Source organism: Jaculus jaculus, chromosome 1 (assembly GCF_020740685.1).
Source record: "Jaculus jaculus isolate mJacJac1 chromosome 1, mJacJac1.mat.Y.cur, whole genome shotgun sequence".
Lineage (NCBI taxonomy): Eukaryota > Metazoa > Chordata > Mammalia > Rodentia > Dipodidae > Jaculus > Jaculus jaculus.
Window position 1 is genome coordinate 8,885,044 of NC_059102.1, and position 26,645 is coordinate 8,911,688.

The window sequence follows — 26,645 nt, forward strand, 5'->3', positions numbered from 1 at the left end:
TGTGACCCTCAGAGTCATCGTTTTCCCGACTTGTAATGGCCGTGGGATGTCTGGTTGGGTGTGAATTCTTGGGGGTTTTTCTGAGGACTTCCCGCGTGGCGTCCTGACCCCATGCTCACGTCTCCGCTAGTTGGGAAAGTGCCGGGAACCTCCTGGAACAGTCAGTATCTGTAAGTGTGTGTAATGGTGACTCGTGCCTGACGCCACACAGACTTGAGAATATGTCTGGGGCGTCGTCGCTTGTAGCCCTGCGTTGGCTGTGTGGCTCTTCTCCCTGCTCAGAGCTTTCCTGAGTTTAATTTGTCTTGAGAGTCTACAGTGTTAAGAAAATAATAATTTCTGCCATAGTGTTTGGAACAGCCTGAAGTCCAGGTACAGGTGTTTCTGCCTAGGAGAGAAAAACATCAGTCATAATAATTAGCATGTTACACAGCCCAGACAGCATGGGTTTGGGCGACTTCCAAACAGAACCAGCTAGAAGTTGCTGGGAATGGAATCTTGGCCTCTTGGTGTGCCAGCAGGTAGACAGCACTGTGGAGTCTGTCTTCCATGCCCCCACCCCCCTTATACTGTCTCAGGTATGGTTTCTTACACACCACCAACCTTCTTCTTGGCAGTTCTGTCTGGAGTTGTGAACTGGACCTTCACAGTACTCCATGGCAGCCAGGAGCCGCAGGCCCGGGGTGGGTTGCCAGATCACTCCTAGAGTTGATCGGCTATGTCTGAGGGGGACTGTCTGAGTCTTGTTTTTTAATCACAGGGAGGAAGAACAGGAAATGGCCGATGGGTTAATGCCCAAACATTGGCACTTGCCAAAGAGGTGTGCACACAACAGCTTGTGTAGAGCCCAGCCTGGCCCAGGGTCTTCTCACCCATTCTTTTGTTTTTTTTTTTTCCACAATTTTTATTAACATTTTCCATGATTATAAAAATATCCCATGCTAATTCCCCCCCTACCCCCCCTGCACTTTCTCCTTTGAAATTCCATTCTCCATCATATTACCTGTGTATTTTTTTTGTCCATTTTTTATTTATTTGAGAGCAACAGACACAGAGCAAAAGACAGATAGAGGGAGAGAGAGAGAATGGGCGCGCCAGGGCTTCCAGCCACTGCAAGCGAACTCCAGACACGTGCGCCCCCTTGTGCATCTGGCTAACGTGGGACCTGGGGAACCGAGCCCCGAACCGGGGTCCTTAGGCTTCATAGGCAAGCGCTTAACCGCTAAGCCATCTCTCCAGCCCACCTGTATATATCTTTTTAAATATTTTTTTTGTTCATTTTTTATTTATTTATTTGAGAGTGACAGACACAGAGAGAAAGACAGATAGAGGGAGAGACAGAGAGAATGGGCGCGCCAGGGCTTCCAGCCTCTGCAAACGAAGTCCAGATGTGTGCGCCCCCTTGTGCATCTGGCTAACGTGGGACCTGGGGAACCGAGCCTCGAACCGGGGTCCTTAGGCTTCACAAGCAAGCGCTTAACCGCTAAGCCATCCCTCCAGCCCACCACCTGTATATTTTTAATGTTTATTTACTTACTTATTTTTATTGGAGAGAAAGGGAGGGAGAGAATAGGCTTGCCAGGGCCTCTAGCCACAGGAAACAAACAGTGCATCTGGCTTATGTGGGTCCTGGGGAATTGAACCGAGGTCCTTTGGCTCTGCAGGCATACCCCTTAACTGTTAGGCCATCCCTCCAGCCCTTCTCACCCATTCTTGTCAGCCTGTGGCCATGAATGCTCCAAGGAGGAGTCACACCAGAAGACTTACTTCATCAGTGTGTGGGAAGCCCATGCTTGGCTGCGGGGCTTCCTACTTTTCCTCAGTTGTGTCCCTCCTCTTCATCCTGGGAGAGGAGATCGTGGAGGACTTTGGTCTCTGCCACTTGCCAGGGTGTTTCCTTGGGCTTCGTTGGCCTTCTGGGTCAGAAACGGAGACCATCTATGATTGGGGCTCGGCGGGCTATCTGGGGCCATGGGTGGGTGGGTCAGGCCCTCCACTGAGCTGCACACCAATCTAGCAGTGGTCACAGCAGCACTGTGCAGTGGCCATCTGTTAACTTAAGACTGGCTTTGGAGGGCTGGGAGGATGGCGCAGTGGTTAGAGGTGGTTGCACGTGAAGACTGCATCTCTGGGTTCGATTCCCCAGTGCCCGTGTAACACCATTTACACAAAGTATAATGATGCCTGCATCATCTCTGGGTTTGGTTCTCCTGTGCCTGTGTAACACCAGATGCACAAAGCAGAGCATGTATTTGGAGTTATGTTTGCAGTGGTAAAAGGCTCTGATACACACACACACACACACACACACACACACACACACGCTCACCTCTCTTCTTGCAAATCAAAAAGTAAAAACGTCTACCCTGAGACTACATTGTTAATTCCAGGTCCGCCTGGACCAGAGTGAGACCCTACCTCAAAAAAACAAAAAAACAAAAAAAAAAAAAAAGAAAAGAAAAAAGAAAATGTTTTTAAAAGACAGGTTGGGGGCAGTAGTCCATAGGAAGCATCAGGGCTTTACACAGAGCTTGTCCTGGCATCTAGTACAGAGTGTGTCGCAGACATCGCACTGGCTGGGCAGGAGCACTGCTCTGCCCCGAGCTGCTGTGTAGACAGGGAGTTACACCCACACTCCCACCTCGCAGTAAGTCTCCAGCATTTCTCACATCATTTTCCATCTTATTATTAGTTTTTCTCAAGCTTAATGTTCAGGTTGAAGCTTAGATTGAAAGACGTGAGTGAGTGACAGCAGAGACGTCATAGGCGTCGCGGCTGCTCAGTCAAATCACCGCGTTGGCGCACAGACACTCTGTGGCTTCTTGGTTTGTGTTGTGAATCTGGTGGCTCTGAAGTGTCCAGGGGGCAGAGAGAAACAGGGCTCGCCTCCTGCCCACAAACATAAGCCCCCAGAATCTCCTCCTGCACGTTTATTACAAGATGAGATACAAGGTCCAGCCACTTCCTGCTTGATTTCAGCACGACCTCCTCCCGGCCTGACCTGTCGCTGTTCTCCATTAATGAATTCCAGGTTAGATACGTGCTTGTCTTTTTCCCTGGGAGGATGAAATAGTCTGTCCTTTGACCAAGAGGTAAGGCATCTATTTGGAGTTGAGCACCGTAACCTGTTTGATTGTCACCAGAATCCCCAAGCGAAGAGCCTGGTCGTGGGCCTGGCCAGCTTCTCAGGACACTTCGGCTTCTAGAGTCACACGCAAGGCTTTCTTTCCACCCACATCTGGCCTGTTCTTAGCTGTGTGTGACAGATTAATGCTTCACAGGGGTGGGATTAAGAGTGGACCGACATCCAAGCTATCCTATTTTATTTGTTTCTCTGGCATGAAGTGGAGGTCCCCCCCACCCGTCCCACGACGCAGAAAGACAGGGAAAATCCATGTGTGTCCCCAAATACCTGGTGAGGAGTGGGAGGGGGCTCAGCGGAAGGGAGGAGCGACGTGGGATCCTTCCCCATAGGAGTTAGCCGGTCTGGCTGGAGCAGACGGCCGCCTTCATCAGTCTGAGATGTCACATGGTTCAACAGCTTTAGGGGTTTTATTTAGCTCCTAATCCTCACGCTGCGAGAGCTGAGGTCCATGTGAGCCCCGCAGCCAGGAAGGGGGCCCGGCAGGCTGGAGCTCTGCCTCCTTGCCAAGCCGGAGCTGCGCAGGCCAGACCTCACAGGCGACCATGGCGGAGTGAGGTGAAGGGACCGTGAGTTTGCTTTTCACCTGCTAAGGTTTCCGCGGATTAATAATTTAGGCTTACTTTGAAACACAAACCTCCAGTTGGTTGTTCCTGTCGTCTCGGAAGGCTCACATGCAGCCAGGTCTGGTTTTGATGTATGTAACTGAAGATTTATAAAGAAAGCCTTCCTCCCCTGCCTCGTCTACAGTCATTTGTTCTGCCAATGCCGGTTCCCAACAGGCATATCAATATTGGCCGTTCTCAGAGCTGGGATGCTGCTGGCTGGTATGAGGGCCCTTGGGAGAACGCTGGGTCTCTGGGGAGGAGAAGCTCTCTGACATATAGCCCTGGAGAGGGGACCTGGTGTGAGCCACTAAGCCACCGAGCGCAGGACATCACCTTGCCGGGGCCTGTGGAGCCCTACCTGTACCAAGAAGCCTTTTATAACTCGTTGGCAGCAAGGAAGGGCTCTGTGCCTGACTTCACCTACGACAGCAGACAGGCAGTGATGTCTGGCCGCGGCACCCTGCTGCCACAAGACTACTATAGCGGCCCGCCCAGGAGCGCCAGGGTGCCCAAGGAGCCTCCCTTCTATCGGGACCCAGGAGTCAACAGGCCAGTGCCCAGCTACGGAGTGCTTGGCAGCAGGGTGCCATGGGAACAAGTACAAGGCCTGCAGGACGCCAGCCACCTGTACCAGGATCCTGGGGGTAAACTGGCATCTCAAGGCCAGCGGACGCACAGCAGGGCCCTGTCGCCTGGGCGGTATGGAAGGGAATTGCCTGATAACAGGTTTGGGACAGAGACACCCGCCTATCCCCCCAGTCAGGTCTACAATGATACTGCTGACAGGCCTGTGGATTCTGCAGCTGCTAGACAGGTGGCCCCAACGTGCCTGGTCGTGGATCCCAGCTCAGCTGCTGCTGCTGAAAACAGCACCGGGGTGGCCTCTGGCCCCCTGAATCAAAGCTATGGGCCTGTCCGGGAGAGTGTGCAGTCAAAGATGGGTTATGAGACTTACGGTGCCGACCTTCCCACGTTCCAAGGGCCAGGGGGCAAGAGGAGCATCCTCCCCGAATTCCTGGCCCTTTTGCAGGCAGAGGGTGTGGCAGAGGCCACGCTGGCTGCCCTGCTGCAGCAAGGTTTCGACTCCCCAGCTGTCCTGGCCACCATGGAAGATGCCGATATCAAGGCTGTTGCCCCCAACCTGGGCCAGGCCCGCGTCCTGAGCCGCTTGGCCAGCAGCTACAGGACTGAGATGCAGTTTCGGAGGCAGGACCGGGCAGGCCCCCTGCCCCGCACCCGCTCCAGCAGCTTCAGCCACCGAAGTGAGCTGCTGCCCAGTGACCTGGCTCCGCTGGGCGCCGCAGCCCTGCAGCCCCTCCCTGCTGGGTCCCTGCAGACGACAGCTCCCCGTCCCCGAGATGGAGTTCGCCGGCCCTCCAGCGCGCCTTCGCAGCACCTTCTGGAAACTGCAGCCACTTACTCTGCCCCTGGGGTGGGCGCCCAAATCCCCCACTTCCCCTCCAACTCTGGGTACAGCTCTCCTACCCCTTGTGCCCTGACGACACGTCTGGGCCCCTCATATGCCCCACAAGCTGGGATGGCCTTGACTAATCCAGGCCCCTCGAGCCCCCTTCACCCAGGCCCCAGGACAGCGTACTCCACCTCGTACACCGTGCCCATGGAATTGCTGAAGAGGGAACGCAGCGTGACCGCCTCGCCACTGCCCAGCCCTCTCAGCAGCCCCCAGCTCTTACGGAAACCTGGCGTTCCTGTGGAGCCGGCTCCCGTGCCGCCGGTCAGCCACACACCACACTCGCCCTACCAGAAGGTGGCTCGGCGTACAGGGGCTCCCATCATCGTCTCGACCATGCTAACTCCAGAGCCAAGTAACCTCGGGGACGGGGGAGGAGAGGAAGGTTGGAGAAGGGAATGTGAGATCCCCGCAGAGAGCAAACACATCCTTGCATTGCGCACCCCCACCCCCACCCCAATAGCATCAGGGCACAGTGCTGTGGCCAGCTCCTGGGCTGGGCAGTGGTTATGTTTTCTCTGGGGTTCAGCAGGTTTGCCCTGGGGCATCGCTACCTTTACATGCTGTGGTTGAATCCCAGTTGGTTTGCAGTTTTCTCTTTCCAGTTTTGAAACAGCTGTTTCCTGGAGAGTCTCAGAAACCGTTCTGAGTGACTGTTTTCTTCTTTGCACTAGGGGTACTGCGCCTCTGTCTCCTATCAGGGAGCTCTGGACAAGCCAGGAGTGTTTAGCCAAACGCCGCCTGTAAATTGTGCATCATTCATTTGCAATTAAAAGTGCCTGGTGGTGTGGAAGTATACCTCTGCAAGGCCGGCACCCAGTATCAAAGACAGAGATTATTCACCATAGAGATTAAAACGTGTGTGTTCCCACAGTTGTGGGTTAAACAAAGCAAGATGTTTGAAATCCCGTAGAACTTCCTGTTTCAAAAACAAAGTTAGTCTCTCATTTGGAAAATACTGGTGGGAATTCTGCTTACTCGCAGGGAAGAATATATTTCCAGGTTGAGGGAAGGCGAAGGATGCTGGGTGGTTTTTCGTCACAGCTCGAGCCGACTGCATGCTTTGTGTTGGGCACTGTGGTTAACACCCGTAAGTGGCATTATTCTCCGAACAGCAGAATGCTTATTTTAAAATATCTTGACTGAAATTGAAAATGTTGATTAGTTTTCTCTGCCCCCCCCCCAATCATAGCTTAGAAAAGCAAAGCACATTCTTTTGAGATGCAATTCTTTTTGTACATTTAGCATCATAGAGTAGGGTTAATCTCTAGAATCTCTGTAGATGGGGGTTCCCCCCCTCAAAACAGAGCCCCAGGTTTCCTGAGCTGCCAGTGACCATCAAGGCCACCCTTGCTCCTCTGTCAGCTCTCCAGGCACTTTATTTTTCTTAAGAGAGACTGGCTAACTGCCTGGAATTTTTTTTCCTTTCGTTTTTCTCTCACTAATTTTGACTCGTGGATTTTTTTTTTCCTCTTTACATCGGATCACACACTTGCTTTGACTTTTGTAAATCCATGTGTGCAAGGAGGGAAGTCAGATCGTTTTTTCGAAAGCTTGGACCTTCTTTTTCACAGTGGAACATTCTTTCTTTGCAGCCAACTAATTTGCATGGCGATGACATTTGTTGCTCCCCTAATTTCATCTGATAATGGCTGGGCTTGCAAAGCGGATCTGAAAACATATTCCTTAATTATGTGTTGCTAAGCAACCAGAGGGTTTGGTCATAATCACAGAAAGATTATCTCCTCATTGAAGTCCTGGGAAGGTTTTGCTGAAGGAGGACCAGCAAAATTGCCTTATTCCCTCCCCACCCCCCCCTTTCTGTTTATTTTGCTTTGTGTTTGAACAAAAACATTCACTGCTGTTTAGGTATGAGGGGAGGGATGTTATATAAGTTGTTTGGAGTGTGATTGTTAACACACTGGTTTGCGGACCAAAGAATATTGATTTTGATTTCATCTGCATGGCAGCCGGCCAGTGCTGAGGAAGTCTGCAGTCGGAAGTCTGCCAGCAAATAGATTTCTCTGTCAAATGATCTACCCCAGAGCAGCAGCTGTCATCCTTGTTCCTGACCGAGGGTTCAGTCAGGGTGGGGGCGGGGGCTTGGCTGCCTGGTTACTGTCCAGCGGTATGAAGGGCACTCGGATGTCCAGTCTGCAGCTGGACTGCGGTGCACTGGGCAGCAGGAGACTCAACAGTGTGTCTGTAGGCATTACTTCGGGCTGAGGTGCCAAGCCCCAAGTGGGGACAGTGTTTCCTTGAGGAAAGCCTGTGAGGCCTGAGTTGTCAGACAGGCAGCCCACCTCTCCTCTGGGCCAGGAGATGGCGAGCTCACTCACAATCTTAGCACACATATGCAAGTGTCTCTCGTTAGCGGCGGGACCAGCTGACTGCATCTCCATTTCACTGCACCAAATTCTAACGTTAGTTTGCGCTCAGCATGGAAGGACCAGAAATATGTAGAACTTGTCACAAGCTCCCTCCCTCTCTCTCTCTCTCTCTCTCTCTCTCTCCCTCTCTCTCTCTCTCTCTCTGGGTCTAGTTTTGCATTTGTTTCACTTTGTGCAAACACACAATGGCCTCCTCTTTGCCAGCCTGGTCCAGCCCATCACGCAGGCAGTACGGAGCAGCAAGGCAAGCTAGAAGTCAGAGGATTAACGGGCTCGAGGCAGAGCTGCCTGAAGGGCGGCACCTGGTGGGTTTGCTGTCAGTCTGGCGCTGACCTGGCCTGCTGGCACGAGCCGCGGGGCCTTCAAACAGTAGCTGTCACATGTCGCCGCCCGTGGCCAAGGGTCTCCTGCTGCCTGAACCTCCCTGGGCCAGTTGCTGAGGGAAGCATCACACAGACACCCAGGTCACGGCCCTGTTCCTGCCTTGTCTCCCTTGAGCCCAGCGAATCTCAGCCCGTCTGGGGCAGGCCCAGTGCTTCCGCTTGTCAGGGTTGCAGTCACCATTTTTCTTAGTCCTGCTGGATCGACGAAGCTCCTGTAAGAGCCCAGCTGGTGCTGGGGTCATTGCCAAGGACTCTTCAGGTGCATAGCTGTGCATGGAGGGGCCAAGAGAAGGCCAGGATTAGTGATGGTGGTTTCTGTCACCAGAGTTGGTCACTGTATGCCATTACCTGGATTCCATCCCGACAGTGTGAATACTTTCTCTCCTGGTTAGAAATTCTCCCTAGCAGAGGTGGTCTTACTTCTGTTCCCAATGTCACCATTTCAAGTGACTTCCTTGAATGTCCTTTCCTTGAGGTGCTGTTACCTGTTGAGATACGTGATGGGTTGGGAACCAGAGGCTCACTGGTTTGGAAAGATACTAGAGATGGAATGCCTCCTTGTCGCTCCAGAGGCCCTCCCCACCCCCCGAACAGCTGCTTTTCATCCACTCCCACCTTGGGAAGACCACACCAACCCTGGGCCATTTTATTGGTACATGAGGTTGTTTTGTGGGCCTGGGAGAGAGAACTGACACCTGGGATGCCTAACTCCTCAGTCTACCCTGGCCAGGTGGCACCTAAGGTGATCCCACTGCTGTGGGTGCCCCCACCCCACCTGGAGGCCGACTGACACCAGGGCCTTAGTAGTTCTCAAGTAAAGGAAAGTACCAAGACTCCACCCTCCCATCCTGCCCCCTGCAGTTAACCTTAGCAGCGGGTGCCCTAAAGTCGCAGTGAGGCCCTAGAATGAAAGCTGTAATCTTCATTGCCCAGAGGCAGTGACATCTCTGCTCTCAGTCGTCCCCAGAAAGCCTTGAACTTGGCACTAGGGGAAGGTGGCGAGTGTAGGGGAACTCTGGGAGAGAATCCTCATAGGGCATGGATCCTCAGTGCTTGCTGGGGGAGAAGGGGATGGCATCATAATATTCCCTTGCAAGGAGCAATTGACAAAGCTTTTCCTTTGTGAAACCCGAGGCTGCTTCCCCTTGGAAAACAAAAAGAATCAGGACTTCAGGCGGGACACACCACAGGCTTTGGCCTTCAGGTCAGCCTTGACTGACTCTGAATATGTGCCTGGTGGCTATGATGGTAAACCATCAGGCCCAGTGCTGTCGGACATGAGAAAGTCTGCAAAGGAGCACCCCAGCTTTCCAGTCTGCCTAAGCAAAGTAACTAAGCCCTGCTGTGGCATGTCCCACTTGTCCCCTTGAGAGCTCTGGGGACTGTGTCACCTCATGAGCTCATGTATAGCCCTGAGTTAGGGCTCACACTTGGCTACTTTTAGACTCCTGTTGAGCCTTGGCCTGTCCCCATCTGGTCCCTCAGTCAGGGCTGAACTCGGGCCTGAGCACTTCACAGGGCTGGGCTGAGATGCATCCTCAATTTTGGAGTCGGGATTTCCTTCTTAGAATGAAGAGCCTACACCATTCTCCTTGGTTTAGGTTAAATGACAATGTGGGATGTTCTTTGGTTCCAAGAGGACCAGAGCCCAGCCCACAGCAACGGCCCTATTGCACACAAGGGCAAAATTAAATAGAAAAAGAATTGTAGGATAAAATGAGGTTAGGGGACCAGTAGATTTATTTATGCATCAGGAGAGCTCAGTTTTTCAGAAAGCTTCCTAGCACTAGAAAATGAGCAGAGAAATAGATTTTTAAAAAAAAATATTTTAAAGCTGGGCGTGGTGGTGCACACCTTTAATCCCAGCACTTGGGAAGCAGAGGTAGGAGAATTGCCATGAGTTTGAGGCCACCCTGAGACTACATAGTGAATTCCAGGCCAGCTTGGGCTAGAGAAAGACCCTACTTTAAAAACAAAAACAAAATTTATTTACTTATTTGAGAGAGAAGAAGAGTCAGAGAGAAAGAGAGAACAGGCACGCCTGGGCCTCCAGCCACTGCAAACAAACTCCAGACACATGTGCCCCCTTGTGCATATGGCTTACATGGGTCATAGGGAATCAAACCTGGGTCCTTTGGCTTCACAGGCAAGTGCCTTAACCCCTAAGCCATTTCTCCAGCCCAAAATAGATTTCTTTAAAAGACCAACATTATTGGCTGGTGATGTGGTTCAGTTGGTTGAATGCTTGCCCAGCCAGTATGCATGAAGCCTTTGGTTGGATCTCCTGTACCACATAAACCAGACATGATAACACAAGCCTGTACCCCAACATTGGGAGGCAGAGGCAAGGAAGATCAGTAGCTCATGATTGTTCTTGGCTGCAAAAATTCTAAGTCAGCCGGGCATGGTGGCACATGCCTTTAATTCCAGTACTCAGAAGGCTGAGGTAGGAGGATCGCTGTGAGTTCAAAACCACCCTGAGACTACATAGTGAATTCCAGGTCAGCCAGGGCTAGAGCAAAACCCTATGTCAAAAAAACAAACAACAACAAAAAATTCAAAGCCAGCATGGGACACCACAGACCCTGTCCCTGAGAAAGGACACGACAGAAGACATGCTACATAGGCAGTGAGCTCTTGCTCAGAAGTGTTTCTGAGTGATCTTGAAGTGACCTCTCCCACTCCTGACAGCAGCTGAAAGAAGCGCTGGCTCTGGGGTCCAGTTTGCTTTCACACATGTTTTTGTTTTTTCACTCAACAAAAGCATGACTTTACTAAGACAAGACCCGGTAAGTGCTTGTCCCAGTCAGTGTCCGCAAGGACAAAGCACACAGACTTACAGTTTGAAAATTATTCATAACATCAGTGTTAAACCTGGTATTTGAAAGAAACAAATGGGACAGAAGGCATAAAATAGAAATCATGGAAACACGCGTTTGCATAGATGATGGTCACGTCATAGATGGTCAATCGTCGTTTAAGGAAGGCTTGAGCACTGGTGAGTCCCTTCATGATGTTAACCACCTCAGCTTCCCCACATACATGCCTTTCATCCACCACAGCCCTTCCTATCCTACCCCTTCCCATTCGTGGCCTGCCCTGCATGTGATAGCTGCCTATGTATTGTCTCTTTTTAAAAATTTTTTTTAAATTTTTTTTTTTATCGATGTGGGGGGATTGGCACACCAGGGCCTCTAGCTACTGCAGTTGAACTCCAGATGCATGTACCATCTTGTGCGCATGCATCACCTTGTATGTCTGGCTTACATGGGTTCTGGGGAGCTGAAGCTGGGTCCTTAGGCTTCACAGGCAAGCGCCGTGACCGCTAAGTCCTCTCTGCAGCGCCATGTGGTCTTACCGTGTCTGTTGGTGCTGCACCAGGGCCTGGTTGTGATGGAGCTGTACAGCTCTCCTACAGGGTTGGGGACCTGGAGGCATTAACTCCCTGTCCACAGACGGGAGTGACCAAATGGAGCTCTTTCTGGGGAGTTGAATGTTCTGGTTAGCTATTCCTCTGCATTTAAGCTATTAGACATTGACCACTTTCCCTTATTGGAGACTTTAATGTGAAATGGTTTTTCTATAAGGGAAACGTGTTGGTTTGTGGTGGGACTCGTGTAGATTTGTTTGTGGAGGGATATGATATGGACTTTGAACCCGGAACGCTTTAGAAGAAGTCTGGATTTTCTGAAAAGTGACTAAGAAAGGAAGTAGATTCGTGACCCGCTACTGCTCATGGAGAAGTCAACTGTCTGACCACCTGCTGACCTCCTGGACAGTGAGCCTATAAAGGCTTCCCTGAGTCATTTTCCTTGTGAATTTAGGAGCCCGTGAAGACCTGAGGGCGTTGGACACACGAGGCCCTTCTTACCAAGCACCTTTAACCACTGAGCAACCTCTCCAGCCTCGTGTGAGGCCTCTTCCATCTCCTGTGGGGCCTCGGGAGCTGCCTTTATCACAAGGACAGCAGCATCTGAGTTCACGGTATAGGTGATGCAGGGAGAAAAACGAGCTAGGTCCTTGCCTGGCTCCTGGGAAGCAACACGAAGTCCAATTCCAGGGGAATGATATGAGTCAGCTGTGGGCCCTGCTGGACCTTGGCACCGTGAGCCCCTGAGGTTTGGTCAGGTCATATGTACCTTCAGCCTGAGCTCTCAGAGGACAGGGGACATCCAGTTCTCAGTTACTGCTGCCTTCTGGCTTCTACACAGAATCGACCCTACGGGTGCCAAGAGGAGTAAAGATGTCTTAACAGCCTTCCTGGCTGAGTCTTAGCTTGTGCTGGAGCAAGACCTTAGAGAGGGGGGAAGGGAGAGAGAGAGACCTTCACATAGAGAAGGTCAGAGTGATATCAGTGTTTGATGTTTTAACACTGCCTGTGGTCTCCTGCGGGTTATTATGGAAGCCAACCTAACTTGCGCACAGGCACACAGGCACCTGGTGAACTCGGGCCTCTGTCAGATTCTTCTGGTATTTTCTAGCCTTAATGGTTTTTCTCCAACATCTTCTTGTTGCCATGAGCAGTTTCTTTAACACTTGAAAACTACTCACATAGGGAGCAGGGTTTTCACAAGTGGCAGGAGGCAGCTCACATTCCTCCTGAGTCACAGGCCAGAGGGAGGGCCCACAGGGAGTTTGGCACCTCTATGCCCGGAATCCTCCCTTCTGAGGCTGGGGGTACAGCTCCAAGTGCCCCCACCTTGCTTCAGGGGCCACGGGCCAAGGCTGTACCTGTAGGTAGACTGGGTGGTTCCTGCCTAAGGCCCTTGGCAGTGCTGGCCTCCTGAATCAGTACAACTTTGAGAGTCCGGGACTTGGCCTCTGAGTGGAGTGTGGCTCTCTACAGTTGGTCTGTCACTTGGGAGAAATTTCTGGCATTGCTGGCTGTGGTCAGCAGCACTTATCTTTCTGTACAAAGGCACTCCAGGCTCAGACCACCCACTGCTTCTAAGGGAGGTGAAGAGCCCTTCCCTGGTAAAAACCTGAAGGAGAGAGGGACTGCCCACACGCCACAGGCTCTTTGCTGGAGAAATAGTTGGGGGAGCTCTGGTGGGTGGTACTCACTTTGTCTGGTCCTCTGGGGTGAGGCCCTCCCCATCTTCTCTCGTTTCTGGGTGAGAGGGACACTCCAGGTAGTCTGCTGGTGGTGAGCAGCTGGGGGCGGCCCGGAGCCTATACTGCAGCCGGACCCTGAGTTCATTCATTCCATGAGGCTTCAAGGAGGAGAGAGGAAGGGTTTCCTTCTAAGTCTTCCAGCCTTAAGATTCCTTCAGGGCACCCCCTGCTCATTCAAACAGCTCTGGCTTATGAAGCCCAGTGTGCCTGGAATATTCACCAGAGGCCAGCTTAAGGTTATAAGGAAAATCAAGCAGGTCTTAAGTTATGTCTAGGACCAAAGTCATTTCTTAGACCCAATTTCTTTTTTTTTTTTCTTCTTTTTTCTTTGTTTTTCGAGGTAGGGTCTCACTGTAGCTCAGGCTGACCTGGAATTCACTATGTAGTCTCAGGATGGCCTCGGACTCAATGCGATCCTCCTACCTCTGCCTCCCGAGTGCTGGGATTAAAGGTGTGCCCCACCATGCCCGGCGGACCCAATTTCTTATTGGGCAGGCTCATCAACTCCCCCTCCCCCAGTGTAAGGAGTGACTGGTATTCATTCCTGTGCAAGCTTAGGGAGTAAATACCCTGCCTGCACCAGGGATGTCCTTGCTTGTCCAGGCTCTGTGGCAGCATGGGCTCCAGGAGCTGATTACCAAACCTTGGGCACAGGGCTTGGGTTCTGGCAAAGAGGGCATGAGTTTTCCTTCTTCTTGCCACAGATGACATTGGACAACAGGTACCATCTTGATGATTTCTCTCTGTCTCTGGCCTCAAAACCCAGAGACCCCCCTCAGAGGGAGGAAGCTTTCCCGGTGTGAGGTCCTCTTCAGTTGTTGGCTTGGGAGCCTCGGTCTCGTATCTGTGATTGAGGAGTAGGTATTGCTCATTGATCACTTATCCTAAAGTGGGTTTCTGAAGACCCACTTCAGACCACTGAGGTGACGTCACTGTGTCCTTGGAGCAGATGTGTCTTTGCCTGGCCTGATGTTTGGGTCTCTGCCTTAGTGTCTTGCGCTGCAGCTTCTGGAGTGAGCAGTGCCTGTGGGTGCGTTGGCCATTCCCGTTCACCCTGGGCATGGGCTTCTTGCCCTATGACTGTGGTGGTTTGATTCAGGTGCCCTCCATAAAGTTAGGTGTTCTGAATGCTAGGTTCCCAGCTGATGGAGGTTTGGGAATTAACGCTTCCTGGAAGCAGTGTTTGTTGTTTCCCCTTGCCAGTGTTCAGCACACTCTCATGTTGCTGTTATCCATCTGATGTTGGCACAGGGTGATGTCCACCCTCTGCTCATGCCGTTTCCCCTGCCATCATGGAGCTTCCCCTCGAGTATGTAAGCCAAAATACCTCCCCCCCACCAACCCTAATCGAGCTGCTCTTGGTCAGGTGATTTCTGCCAGCGGTGTGACCCTGACTGTGGCAATGACCCTGGGTGAGTTCGGCTTCCTGTCCGTCCTCCTTCTGTGCGGGACAAGCAGGGCCCACGCCTGCCACAGCTCTCTCGGGCTCAGTGCGAAGTGCTGGCGAGGCGCTCCGTGGAACGGCGCCCGTTCAGAGTCGGTGTGGCATGTACAGTCCACGGCTGCCATTTACCCTCCCTGAGCACTCAGCTTGAGTCCATGTGTGTGCTGGTTTTTTAATATGTCCATGGTTTCATTATTTCAATAGAAGTTTAAGAGCTGCACATGCTAGCACATGCTTGTAATCTTGGAACTCAGGGTGGGGAGTCTGAGGTCAGTAGAGTAGACTGCACGTTCTAGGCTAGACTGGGCCATTTAGGGAGACTCTCCCCAGTAGCCAGAACGATTGCATATAGGTACACTGAAGGGCAGTATTTCCCCGCCCTCCGGGCACTTCAGTCAGCCCTGTGACCATAACTGTGCATGGACTGTGCTCTGCCTCAGGGCAGGGGAAGAGAGGGATCCCGGGGGCCCCTGGCTACAGACAGCTGTCTTCCCTCTGCACTGTGGCTAAGAAGTGGACAGTGGTACCCTTGGTGGTCTGGAGCTGGGCTTTGGTTCAGAATCCAAAGGCTCCTTCTCTGGGCAGTTGCCACCCCCGGCGAGCTCACACAGGATTCCCACAGCTAGACCTCCCCGTAGACATAGCGTCCAGGGGGCCAAGTGAAGTGAGTCAGCTGGAGCAACCATCCCTGGCTTGATGCCCAGTGATGTCACAGGATCTTGAGCCCCCAGGAGCAAGTTCACCAGGTCCTTGAAGTTATTTGCTCGGGGCCCTTCTCATCCTTGTGGTGTGTGCACTTGACACTGGCCAAGTCTGAGGGCTTAGGCACAGCATCAGCAGAGCCTGCATCTCACGCTGTGCGCTGCGCTCCTGCATCCCCGGTGTTTTTGCACATGGACCACTCAAGGCCCAGTAGAAAGCACAGCTGATGCCCTTTGTGCCGAGGGTACTTCTTTCAGTCCATGCGCCTTGGCGGGTATGGGCAGACCACCAAAGCTTCTCTCTTGCGGTGCTTTGAGAGACCAGTTGCAGCCGGGCGTGTTGGCACACGCCTTTAATCCCAGCACTCGGGAGGCAGAGGTAGGAGGTTTGCCGTGAGTTCGAGGCCACCCTGAGACCACAGAGTGAATTCAAGGTCAGCCTGGGCTAGAGTGAGACCCTATCTCAAAACAAACAAACAAAAGAAACCAGTTGCAGTGACAACCAATGCTGACTTTTTTTTTTTTTTTTTCTGGTGGAAGAAAGGGATGCTATGGGTTTCATTTGATTTCATTGAACTAAAACCACATCAATGTTTTCCACCAATGTCGGCATCTGCTTTCCCTCTTTCCAGGCACGCAGTGCGCATGCACACAGGCTGACAGCAACCACTCAGCAAGGCTCTGTGGTCCTGGGTCACGGCCCAGGCATTTAGAGCAACAGGCTGGAGATATCTGGGGGCCTAGGATACTTGTAGCCAACTACTGTTTGGGGGTGGGGGAAAAAGGACAGAGTCAGGGCTGGAGATCTCTCAGATGGCTTAGTTGTAAAGGCACTTGCCTGCAAAGTCTAAGGATCCAGGTTTGATTACCCGGTACCCACATAAGCCAGATACACAGGTAGCACATGCGTCTGGAGTTTGCTTGCAGTGGCCAGAGGCCCTGGTGTCCCCATTCTTTCTCTCTTTGCCCCTCTCCAATAAATAAATAAAGATAGATAGATAGATAGATAGATAGATAGATAGATAACAAAAAAGAAAGGACAGAGCCAGCTTCTACCTGCTGTGACCAATAGTTGTATTTGTCCATTTTTCTTTGCTACAATGAACTTCCAGTGGCAGGCTAACTTTATACAGAAACTGCTTACTTAGCTCATACTATGGGAGGGCAGAAGTCCACCATGTGAGCATCCACACGGCAGGTCGACCACAAAGACAGGCAATAAGGATTAAGGCAGGCTCACACTCCATAGTACCCGCTGAAGAGAACGAAAAGATCCCAGGAGATTCCTTACTCCTTTCCCAAGAGTGCATCATGGGTGATCAAGACCCTCCCAGTGCAGAAACCCTTGGGAAATGCACTCCCACCAGGGCTAACTTCATATAAAACAGGCTCCAAGGGCCATTCGATTGTAATCTGACATCACTTGTTAAAATGTATCTATTTATTTTTGTTTGTTTGTTTTTGGAGGTAGGGGCTCACTCTAACCCAGGCTGACCTGGAATTCACTCTGTAGTCTCAGGGTGACCTCGAACTCACGGTGATCCTCCTACCTCTGCTGGAATTAAAGGTGTGTGCCACTACGTCTGGCTTAAACTGTATTATGTCTTCAGTTTTACTCACACAGCTATCATGGAGACTGGGAAATGGGCTCAGAAACACAGAGAAGGACCATCCCAGCTCCTTCCTGGTAACTCTTCCAGGAAGCTGTTGGCCCTGGCTGGTCCCCAAGCCAGGTGGTGACTGCAGCCTTTACAGTCCCTTTACTCTGAAGACAGTGTGGGGGCTCTTGAAATGAGATTAGGTGCTCTTTCCAGCTACAGTGCCACCAAGACTACGAAGCCAGGAAGTCTGTCAGGCCTTTGAATCTCGCTTCCCCCCCATCACTGGTCACTGTTAACACAAGTAACTCAGCCTGGTGCTGTCTGCTTGCCTCAGACTTTGTCTAACTTCGTGTTACTTAACAGCAGCCTCAAATCTAAGCAGTAGAGGCCAGGCCCAGGGACCATCGGTGACCTGGCCTCAGGCTGCAGCACTGATCACCGCAGACAGACGAGCGTGGCCTGCCCGGTGCAGGGGCAAGCCTGGAACCAGCCAGTAATTGATACCAGGGGAGCCAGCTGAGCTTCCTGCCCTGGCCAGGTAGCTGATGCTGGAAGGCCCTCGGCAGTAAGGCGTTGCTGGCCTCGTTTTCATAACATGAAACAAAGCATGAAAATGATGGGGCGAGTCTGTGGGTGGAAGGTTAGGGTTCGAGGCTGAAAGGCCACACTGCGGTTTGGCACGGAGGGTCACTGGACCGTGTGACCCTTGTCCACGGGTGTTTCTCCACAGTGGAGAGGGCCGTCCTCAGGATGCTTCCTGGCACTGTGGCACTGTCACCAGGCCCTTGCCCATCGTGGGATTTGTGTACATGGGAAGCCGTTAGCAGTGTCTGGTAATTGGGAGCCACAGTTCTGTATCCTCCACACCAGTTGGGTTTCTGAGAATTCTCATTAAACACTGTGCCCTGACCGTCCTCACCAAGTTCCCCTAGCTGTGAAGGAAACAGGCCACTGCCTGAAGTCAGAGGCTAACCTTAGTACACATCCCATCTCCCAGAGCCGCATATTAATGTAAATGAATCTCACACTATTTTGTGTCCCCAACATTGTAGTGTGTGTGAAATGTTCAGTTTGTCAGAGGAGTGAACAGATTATAGCTGTGTGTGCGTGTGGAATGAGTTCATCCAGGACTGTGGGTCAGCAGGTGGATGGGCAGGGACTCAATTTAATGTGTTCAGGGGACAGAGTCCTTCTCGAGCTGAGGCTCCTGTGGAGCCTACTCCTCACTTGCCTGTGTCTTTGCCTTGTGAGAACAAACCAGAGCCTGACCCCGCTACCCTACCCTTGTCGTACCCCAGCCCGAGGGCCTGTCGGCAGCAAGACCCCTTTTTCCTATTTCATGCCTTGCTATAGAGATTTTGCAGGTCAGAATCGGGCCTCCAGCCTTGACCAGGTATCCCCAGCTCCAGCCTCAGCTGAGGGAAAGGGAAAAGACAAAGGGTGGGTTTCACCATAGAGAAAGGAGACCAAAGTCAGGAGGGAGCTGATCGCTAGGCAACGTGTAGTTTGTTTCCCAGGTAACAGATCTGTGCACTAATGCTGTAGATGGACATATTGTGATGATAGCTCTCAGCCTCCGAATGCATGAAATGACTAGATTCTTGCCTTGTGTCAGGCGCCATACTTGGGGGGGTGGGGTCACTTCTCAACTAACACCTTGAGCTTCCCATGGTATTACGCTTTGTGTGATGAACTAACCTGCCAGCACCTGAGAGTCAGGCAGGTGCCTCTATCCTATGGGCAGACAGCATGTGGGGGAGGGACGCGTAGCCCCTCAACCCACGTTCCCTTTGAAGTCTGGCCATTCTACCCGTTTCTTAGCAGAAAGTAGGAGCCGAGGTGGGGGTCTGTAGCTCCTCATCTGCCAGCAGCTGGAGGGTGAGCCTCTAGCTGGTCTCCAGGATGAATCAAGTGGTTCCCAGATAGGCGAGACCACGTCCCTCTCTGGTCTGCAGACAGAAGGGCATTTCCATGGGTCAGGTCTAAGTCACCCCCCTTGACCTCTAAGGGAACCTTCTCCCTATCATGGTGCCCCTAGCTTCCCCAGTGCCCGCTGTAGATGGAGAGAGCATTGAGATGGCATTTGCATCCTCCTACCAACCTGTCATGTCAGTTCCATCAAAGGCTCAGCAGCCCTGGGCCGTGGAGGTCAGGGTGTGGCCGGGCAGCCAGCTCCCTCTGGACAAACGCTCTGACGGTTAGCACCTAGGGTCTGGTTGTCATCATTCAGGCCAGAGCAGTCCCTGATTCCCTTTCTATCCCAGCCTGGGATAGAAAGCCAGCTGGGTAGAAAAAAACCATGGGTCTACCCAGTGGTGGGGCATGTCAGTAAGCCTGTTCCTCTAGGACGAAGGCTTTTCTTTGCTCGGAGTTCAGAGAGTTGATTCTCCCCATCCGTACAGCTATAGCATGGGCTCATCATGTGCTGCGTGTTATGGTGGGGTGCTGGGGGAGGGATGGGGAGACATGCATACAATTCCTGCAAGGTTGTGTCCTTCCTAGCTTCTGACTGCAGTCTGTGACTAGCTTCATCATCAGATGACCCTAGAAGGTGCAGGAAGAGCCCATGTGTCAACCTTTACCAAGTGGCCATTTCAACGGCTGCCAGGAGTTTGGACTGGGATGTGGAAACCTGGAAGCAGAAAAGCCTCCAGCAAAGGGGCTCTGCTTTTGACATCTGGGGCCTGTGCCATTCCTGCTGTGGGAGTTGAAGAGATATCTGAAAGCTGTCCTGTTTGATTATTTAGTCCACGACACTTCCACTTTGACTTGGAAGCAAGCCTTGCCCCTACCTGACTTCATGGTGGTCCAGTCTCCCTTGAGCCAGTTCCTAGTCAAGAAAGAAGGAGAGTCTAGGAGGAGCAACCAAGGCCCCAAGAGTTGACCTTGACTGTGGGCGGGTTGTGTTAGTTAAGGCGCTGGCTGCTTCAGTACTGTGGGTGTCAGAACCCACAGGGTCAGTCTGCTGTGTGGCTAGCTGAGTAGAAAGGTCACTGTTAACCTGAGCCGTGGCACATAGCTGCCACTTTGTTGAAGGTCTAGAGAACCTGGACTTGAGGCGCGCTGACTCTGTCCTGTCCCAAGGATGCCCCTGCCTCCTGGGGAGCTGCCAGGGTGGCTTTCTGTAGTCCCTTCAGAAGCTTGTTTGGTAAATCTGCAGCCTTTGACCACACATACCTGCATCACAGGGAACAGGGGCTGAGGCTGCCTGATTGTACCAGGATTGGTACTTTTTTTTTTGTTTTTGTTTTTGTTTTTGTTTTTTCGAGGTAGGGTCTCACTCTGGTCCAGGCTGACCTGGAATTAACTCTGTCATCTCAGGGTGGCCTTGAACTCATGGCGATCCTCCTACCTCTGCCTCCCGAGTGCTGGGATTAAAGGCGTGCACCACCACGCCCGGCTTATATTGGTACTTTTACATGTTTTCTCGTAGCTCACTTTAAGCTGCTTTTTTTTTTTTTTTTTTTTTTTTTTTTTTTTTTTTTTTTGATGGGCAGCTGGTGGTACCTTATGTGACCTTGGGACTCCCAATAATTTTAAATTTAATTTTAATTTAATTTAATTTTAATTGATGTCATGATCTTTCCCTCCTCTTATGATGGTCTTGTGTAGGGTAGTGTCAGGCACTATGAGGTCATGGATATCCAGGCCTTTTTATGTCTGGAGGAGCATGTTGTAAGGAGTCCTACCCTTCCTTTGGCTCTTACATTCTTTCCGCCACCTCTTCCACATTAGACCCTGAGCCCAACAGGCCCAGCAGACAGAATTGTGCTTAATGGCAATCTCTAGTGTGAAAGAAGCTTATGCCAGAGCCCTGGACTTGGCCTGCAGTCATTGGACCTATGGTCTGAAAGCCCCCCTCACCAATCCACTCTGCCAGAGGGGAGAACTTCATTGTACCCTGTCTTGTGTCCCATAGAGCAGTCCTGTTGGTGGGTATAGAGAGACTAGAGGCTTCTCATCGCAAACATGATCCTGCCCAGGGCTCTTACAGAGAAGGTGTGTGTGATCTCTGCTAGCCCTGGTCTGGTGGATGGTCAGAGTGTGCCTGCCACTCCTATCCTCATTCCTCACAGGTATCCGCCCCCAGATCATGAACGGCCCCCTGCACCCTCGCCCCCTGGTGGCACTGCTGGACGGCAGAGACTGCACTGTGGAGATGCCCATCCTGAAGGACCTGGCCACCGTGGCCTTCTGTGACGCACAGTCCACTCAGGAAATCCATGAAAAGGTGGGTAACACCCTCTCTTGCCTGGTCTCTCACTCAGGGCAGCTGGTAGCGGTAAGCTGGGCCGACCTCAGAATAACTGGAAACCCAAGCCTTGGTGGCTCTCCCTGCCTGTGCTGACATCCTGCCAGCCACCTGGCCTGGCCCTGCCCACCCCTCCCATGGTCAGGAGCCTGCAGTCTGTGCCTTAGTTGAGTTTAAGTCATGCTCAGGAGTGCCCTTCTGTCGTTCCCACTGTCCCTTCCCCATTGTGACACCCCGGCACTTAGCAAAGCCCTACACAACTATGTCTCCAGCCTGTCATTGCAACAGTCTTTGTGGATCCCCAGCGGCTAGACGCCCCCACCCCGCCGCTGTCGGCAGCTCTGACTGGTGACCGGCCTTCCCTCCCGCCACAGGTACTAAACGAGGCTGTGGGTGCCATGATGTACCACACAATCACCCTCACCAGGGAAGACCTGGAGAAGTTCAAAGCCCTGCGAGTGATCGTGCGCATTGGCAGTGGCTACGACAATGTGGACATCAAGGCTGCTGGCGAGCTTGGTGAGTGCGTGGCCTCGCTGGCAGTCTTGGAGCAGGGGTTACAGGAGAAACCAGAATGCTCTTGTAGCCACGGGAGGTGGCTGGATCCGGAGGGAATCTCAGATGGGGTTTTTCCATCTGTGCTCCAGAGCTCACAGCAGGCCGAGTCTAGAAGGGCCTGAAGGTTAGATAAGCCAGGAGGCTTCTCACAGAGGGGAGACTGGGCATCATAGCACAGGTCAATGCCAAAATAAGGAGACTACTGTCTGGCACCATGCCAAGAGAACTTCCAAAGAAATCCAAAGGCTTAGGTGCAAAACTGAACCCTTAGGTGAGAGTGGCAGCCCCCCTCCCCATCCCACCCCACCACACCCCAGGGCTTTTTATGCACTGATGGTCAGCAGAGGTGTCAGACATTGGCCCTTGGAGAGGCAAGGGCATCACGGTACTTGGTCTGTTTTAAGCACACCAGGTGCCAAGGGCTCCACTTCTCTGCCATGTGAGCAGAGGATCCCCCCACCACCACCAGAAGCCACTATAGGTACCTGAAAACAGCTGGAAACCCAAGCCTTGATGGCCTCTCCCCTTGCCATTGTAGACAAGCTGCCCGGCACTACTAGCTAGGCATTGGGTATTGCCCTCTCCTGCCGTGCACCAGAAGCCTGTAATTGTTCCCTACCTCACCCCCCCCAAAAAAAAAACAATTGTGCACAGCCATTTTTGAATGAGGCCTGAGCAAGAAGAACAGATACCTATCGGTTCTGCCCATGGCTCAGGGACATTGAAGTCCTGGGGGAATCCAGGCTTGTGTCCATTATAGGCCTGGGACTTTAAGAGAGGCCAAGGGGGCTGTTTTCATTTTAATTTCTCTTCTGACATTTTGGGCCTCGTGCCTAAACCCCGGATTAGGAACAGGACAGAGGGAGCCATACCCTGGTGGCACTGTGTCCATGCACCATGCATTGGGTGGGGCTGCTGTTCAGGTGGCCTCCAAGGGAAAGGCAGGAGATAGCCTTCTGCACATCCTGTGGGTCCTGGCTTCCTCTGGTCCTGGAAGATAACATCTACCTACCCTGGCCCGAACTTTTTAAGTCTGTCTTTGTGGGGTGATACACAGGTCCTCAGAAATGACTTTTAATAAAAACTCTCTCAGCCGGGCGTGGTGGCACACACCTTCAATCCCAGCACTCGGGAGGCAAGAGGTAGGAGGATCGCTATGAGTTCAAGGCAACCCTGAGAATACAGAGTGAATTCCAGATTAGCCTGGGAGACCCTACCTAGAAAAACCAAAATAAATAAATAAATAAAAACTTTTTTTCTGTGCTGCCCTGGCCTGAGCAAGCCTGTGTGTGTTTAAAGACAAGTGTTTGTACTCTGGGTATAGCTGAACTCCCACACTGGGACAGTGCAAGGGGACAGAGCTTTCTGGCCTGTTGTCGGTCACACACAACTCCTGGCCACAGTCAGTCCCTGTCACTTTTATGAAAGATGTGGGTGTTCTTAGGTGAATCTTCCCTTCTTCAATTTCAAAAGGTATGAGCAGACAGCCTGGGGTCAGGGAGGGCCTGAAACCCAGGACCCTGACGAGAAGTTTCGTTTCCAGAAGTCTGAGACCTTTGGGTATAAAGCCAGGGTCAGGATCACTATTCTGAAAAACAAATAAGGGGACATGACTGGTGGTTCAGGAGACATCTGCTAGGCCTTTTGGAAGTAGCTTTCAAACATGGAAGCTGGAGAAAGGACATGAGCTTCCACCCAGCATATGTTTTCTCTTTGCCAGTATATAATAGGTGTCCCATATTAGTCAGCCAGCAGGCCCTTGTAAGGACAAGGAACACAGGTTACTGGCACGTCCTCCTGGAAGGGTTTCCTGTCACACGAGAAGCAGAGCCCTGTGTAGTGGGTGCAGCAGGCAGCTCACACCTGGGCCTCATGTCAGGTCCTCAAGCCCCAGAGTTCAGAGCCAGCAGTTTGCTGGAGCCTTTGGTCCTTGGCTGTGGAGTCTATTCCAGCTCTCTCGTTCCCGACAGGATGGCTGATGGGCAAAGCAGCTCAGCTGTTTGGAGCCACAAGCCACATAGACAGTGACTCCCACAACCTCAACTCCAACGAGGTTGAAGGTATCAGTAACTCATGTGGCATTTGACATTTCCCGAGTTACCCTAGGGCAGACACACGCATGGAACTTTGTAACATGCCTAGTGAAGACTCACCTCAAATGATCATCTGGCAGTAGTCCACCACATTTGGCCCATCCACACTCGCTCCCCAGCCTGGGCTCCATCTCCCCACATGGCTACTGGAACCAAGGGGCTACATTTCCATGTTCTAGTTGAGGCTGAGCAGCAGATGGCTATCCGTAGTATTCCTCTTTGCACCCCACTCTCACAGTGCCTTGATTGCATGAAAGGCCATGCCGTGATGAGCCCCAGCTAGGCTCGCATTAAAATTAAAATCTGCCTATGGCCATCTCCTGCCAGACCTTGCAGAAGTCTTTGACCAGAGCCCAGTTTGTCCCAGTTGCCCAAGGTTTCTTAAGCCAAACCACTGCTTGTGCTCATCAGTCTAGTCTCTAGTAGGTAGTGTACCTTCTTTCCAAGCCTGAGATGGTTTTCACATGAACTGGGGCCCATAGGAGACTTCATCACTGTCAAACCCAAGGTCCCTTTGCGTGTGTCTGGGGCCCAGAGTATCCTCCACAGGCAGGTGTGCTGACGACTACTCAAGACACCTTCACTCTGAGCTGTCTGTCAGAGGGAGGACTTGCTCAACCCATCAAGACTAAGACGTCAGGGCAGCTGCGGTGGAAACAAGGCCCAGAGCACTCTTAGTGTTGCTTTCTACCTAGGGAATATTGCCATCCTATCTCATGCCCAGTCTTGAAAAGCTAGAGGAGCCCAGGCTGCGTCTCGCTGTCTGGTGTGCCTGGCCTCCAGGCGGCCCTTGCGAGAAGGGGTGCGCAGCTTGGGAGAAAGCTCCCTGGGCCCAAGTCAGGCTGGGTATGAGCTAAGTCCTGGATCTGCAGGCTGCATTGGGTTTGGATGTGGGAGTGTGGACCCCTGAATGTCAGAGATACGTACGACTTACTGACCCAGCGTAAGGCCTGCCTTGCCCCGTCCCGCAGCGGACACGCGGCGCCTCTTCTCTGAGCAGGGCGGGAGCCTGGGCTTCGCTTCATTCACCTCTGCTCCTGGCCCTGGTCCTTTGCAGGGATTGCCGTGTGCAACATCCCATCTGCTGCCGTGGAAGAGACCGCCGACTCCACCATCTGCCACATCCTCAACCTGTACCGGAGGAACACGTGGCTGTACCAGGCGCTGCGGGAAGGCACACGGGTTCAGAGTGTAGAGCAGATCCGGGAAGTGGCATCGGGAGCTGCTCGAATCCGCGGGGAGACGCTGGGCCTCATTGGCTTTGGTATGTGCCTCTCAGATGGATCTGCAGTGGGCAAGGCACCCCACCATACTATATGGGGTTGGGAGGCCAGCATTCAAGAGCATTCCCAGAGCTGGCTCTTGAGCAGGTCAGCTGACACAGTAGTTACCACGCTGTACAGACTGGGTCACAAAGCAGCAGGCTGGCATGGGACCGGAGTCCAGCTGGGCAAATGGGCCAGGCCCAGGTCCTAAAGGATACAGGTGGCTGAGGTTGCAACAAGATGCCACTCAGATGCCAGCAAGGGGTGGCAGCACTGGCCCTGGCCTTGGAAAGCTCTCCTGAGAACGGGATAGGAAATGATCATCCTGTTTCCATGGGAACCCTTGGAGAGGATAAACTGATGGAAAGCAGCCATGTGACACTGCCACCCATGGCCACACATGGGAAGAAGCCCCAAGTTGCCATTGCAAGTTCACTACTCTACCTTTCCTATTCTGCAATGAGGAATGGGGTTGGAGTACACACAGTCACTGCTTCTTAACTCAAAGGCAGCAGAAGCGCAGGCTGGAGGGCTAACTTCCCGCTTCAACAAGATTCTTGAACTTTCTCCTCCTTTAGCTCAGAGCTCTGTTTCTAGATAGCTTGTCCCCAGTGACTCTTCACCACATCAGCCCTAGGCAGGGTGCCTGGGTGGCAGTTTGAACAAGTCACAAGTTGCTGGTTAGTTCCAAGGGTGCTCATCTTTCAGCAGGGCCACTGGAGCCAGCCAGGGTCTGCATTCAGATACCCGCATGCTGCCAGTATCGCCCTAGGGGAAGCGTTCCTTTACACGGTTTCATTCAGGTGCCCTGGTGTCTCAGCCACTCTTAGAAATGCCGATGCCGTGTGAGAACACTACACTGTCCTCAGCAGGCGCCCACTGGGGTGGTCTGATGGGGTTGTGTCGCTGCGGGTTGTGGGATGCCCCTCTCATTCTTAGGCCTTCTGTCTGATTCAGCCGTCATGGAGCTTCTTTTTGGAATCTCAGGACATAGGGGACCCCGGGCTTCAGCTCCCATTCCTCCTGACTAAGCTCATAACTGCCAGTCTCCCTGGGTCCCAACACACCTCTCTCTCTCCAGCTTTCCATAACTGTGGAGGAGGGACAGAAGGAAGCACAGTTGGGTTGCCCAGCTACAGCTGCAGCTATTGGAGACCACAAGCCCTGTATTTCCGCAGCCTCAGGCTCTGCAGGCCCCACTCGGGCTGCCTGTCAGCGGAGGTGGTGGATGCTGCTGGTCTGCTTTGAGATTGGAAGTATCAGAGGGAGCAGTCCTATTTTAAAAGTTGCTTGTTGACTCGGATTTTCTTTTCTAAGAACCAAGATTTGATATTAGGTATTTAGTCAGAAAAATCTGACCTACGGAGAAGCTAGTGGAAAGGTGGTGTGTAGGAATTTATGAAACACACACGACTGAGAACAGCCTGTCAGCACAGCGCGTCCAAGTCTGACGTGGCATTCTGGGCTTCTGCACCAGCTCCTGGGGCCTTGCATTACAGTACACAGAAGGCACAAGCGTGGCTGGTATGAAGGAAACACTGGTCCTCTGGAGCACGGGCCACCAGCAGCTCTGCCCCACAGGGCCCTTGCACTGCCACACGTGCTGCCTCCTGCCATTGTCA

The 26,645-nt window shown here is 52.3% G+C and overlaps 1 protein-coding gene across 6 annotated transcripts in view; it reads left to right on the forward strand.

Moving 5' to 3' along the window:
* The window catches only part of Ctbp2 (C-terminal binding protein 2), a 166,761-nt gene that overhangs the window by 133,946 nt on the left and 6,170 nt on the right, over positions 1 to 26,645 (forward strand). For 4 of the 6 annotated variants that reach the window (XM_004659260.3, XM_045156965.1, XM_045156961.1 and 1 more), the window contains 3 exons: positions 20,932 to 21,086; positions 21,482 to 21,626; positions 24,816 to 25,022. In XM_004659260.3, the coding sequence (XP_004659317.2) occupies positions 20,932 to 21,086; positions 21,482 to 21,626; positions 24,816 to 25,022 (507 nt within the window). Of the gene's footprint in view, positions 1 to 3,893; positions 5,577 to 20,931; positions 21,087 to 21,481; positions 21,627 to 24,815; positions 25,023 to 26,645 lie in introns of those variants that run through there. The other 2 variants (XM_004659259.3, XM_045156951.1) reach the window with 1 other exon arrangement.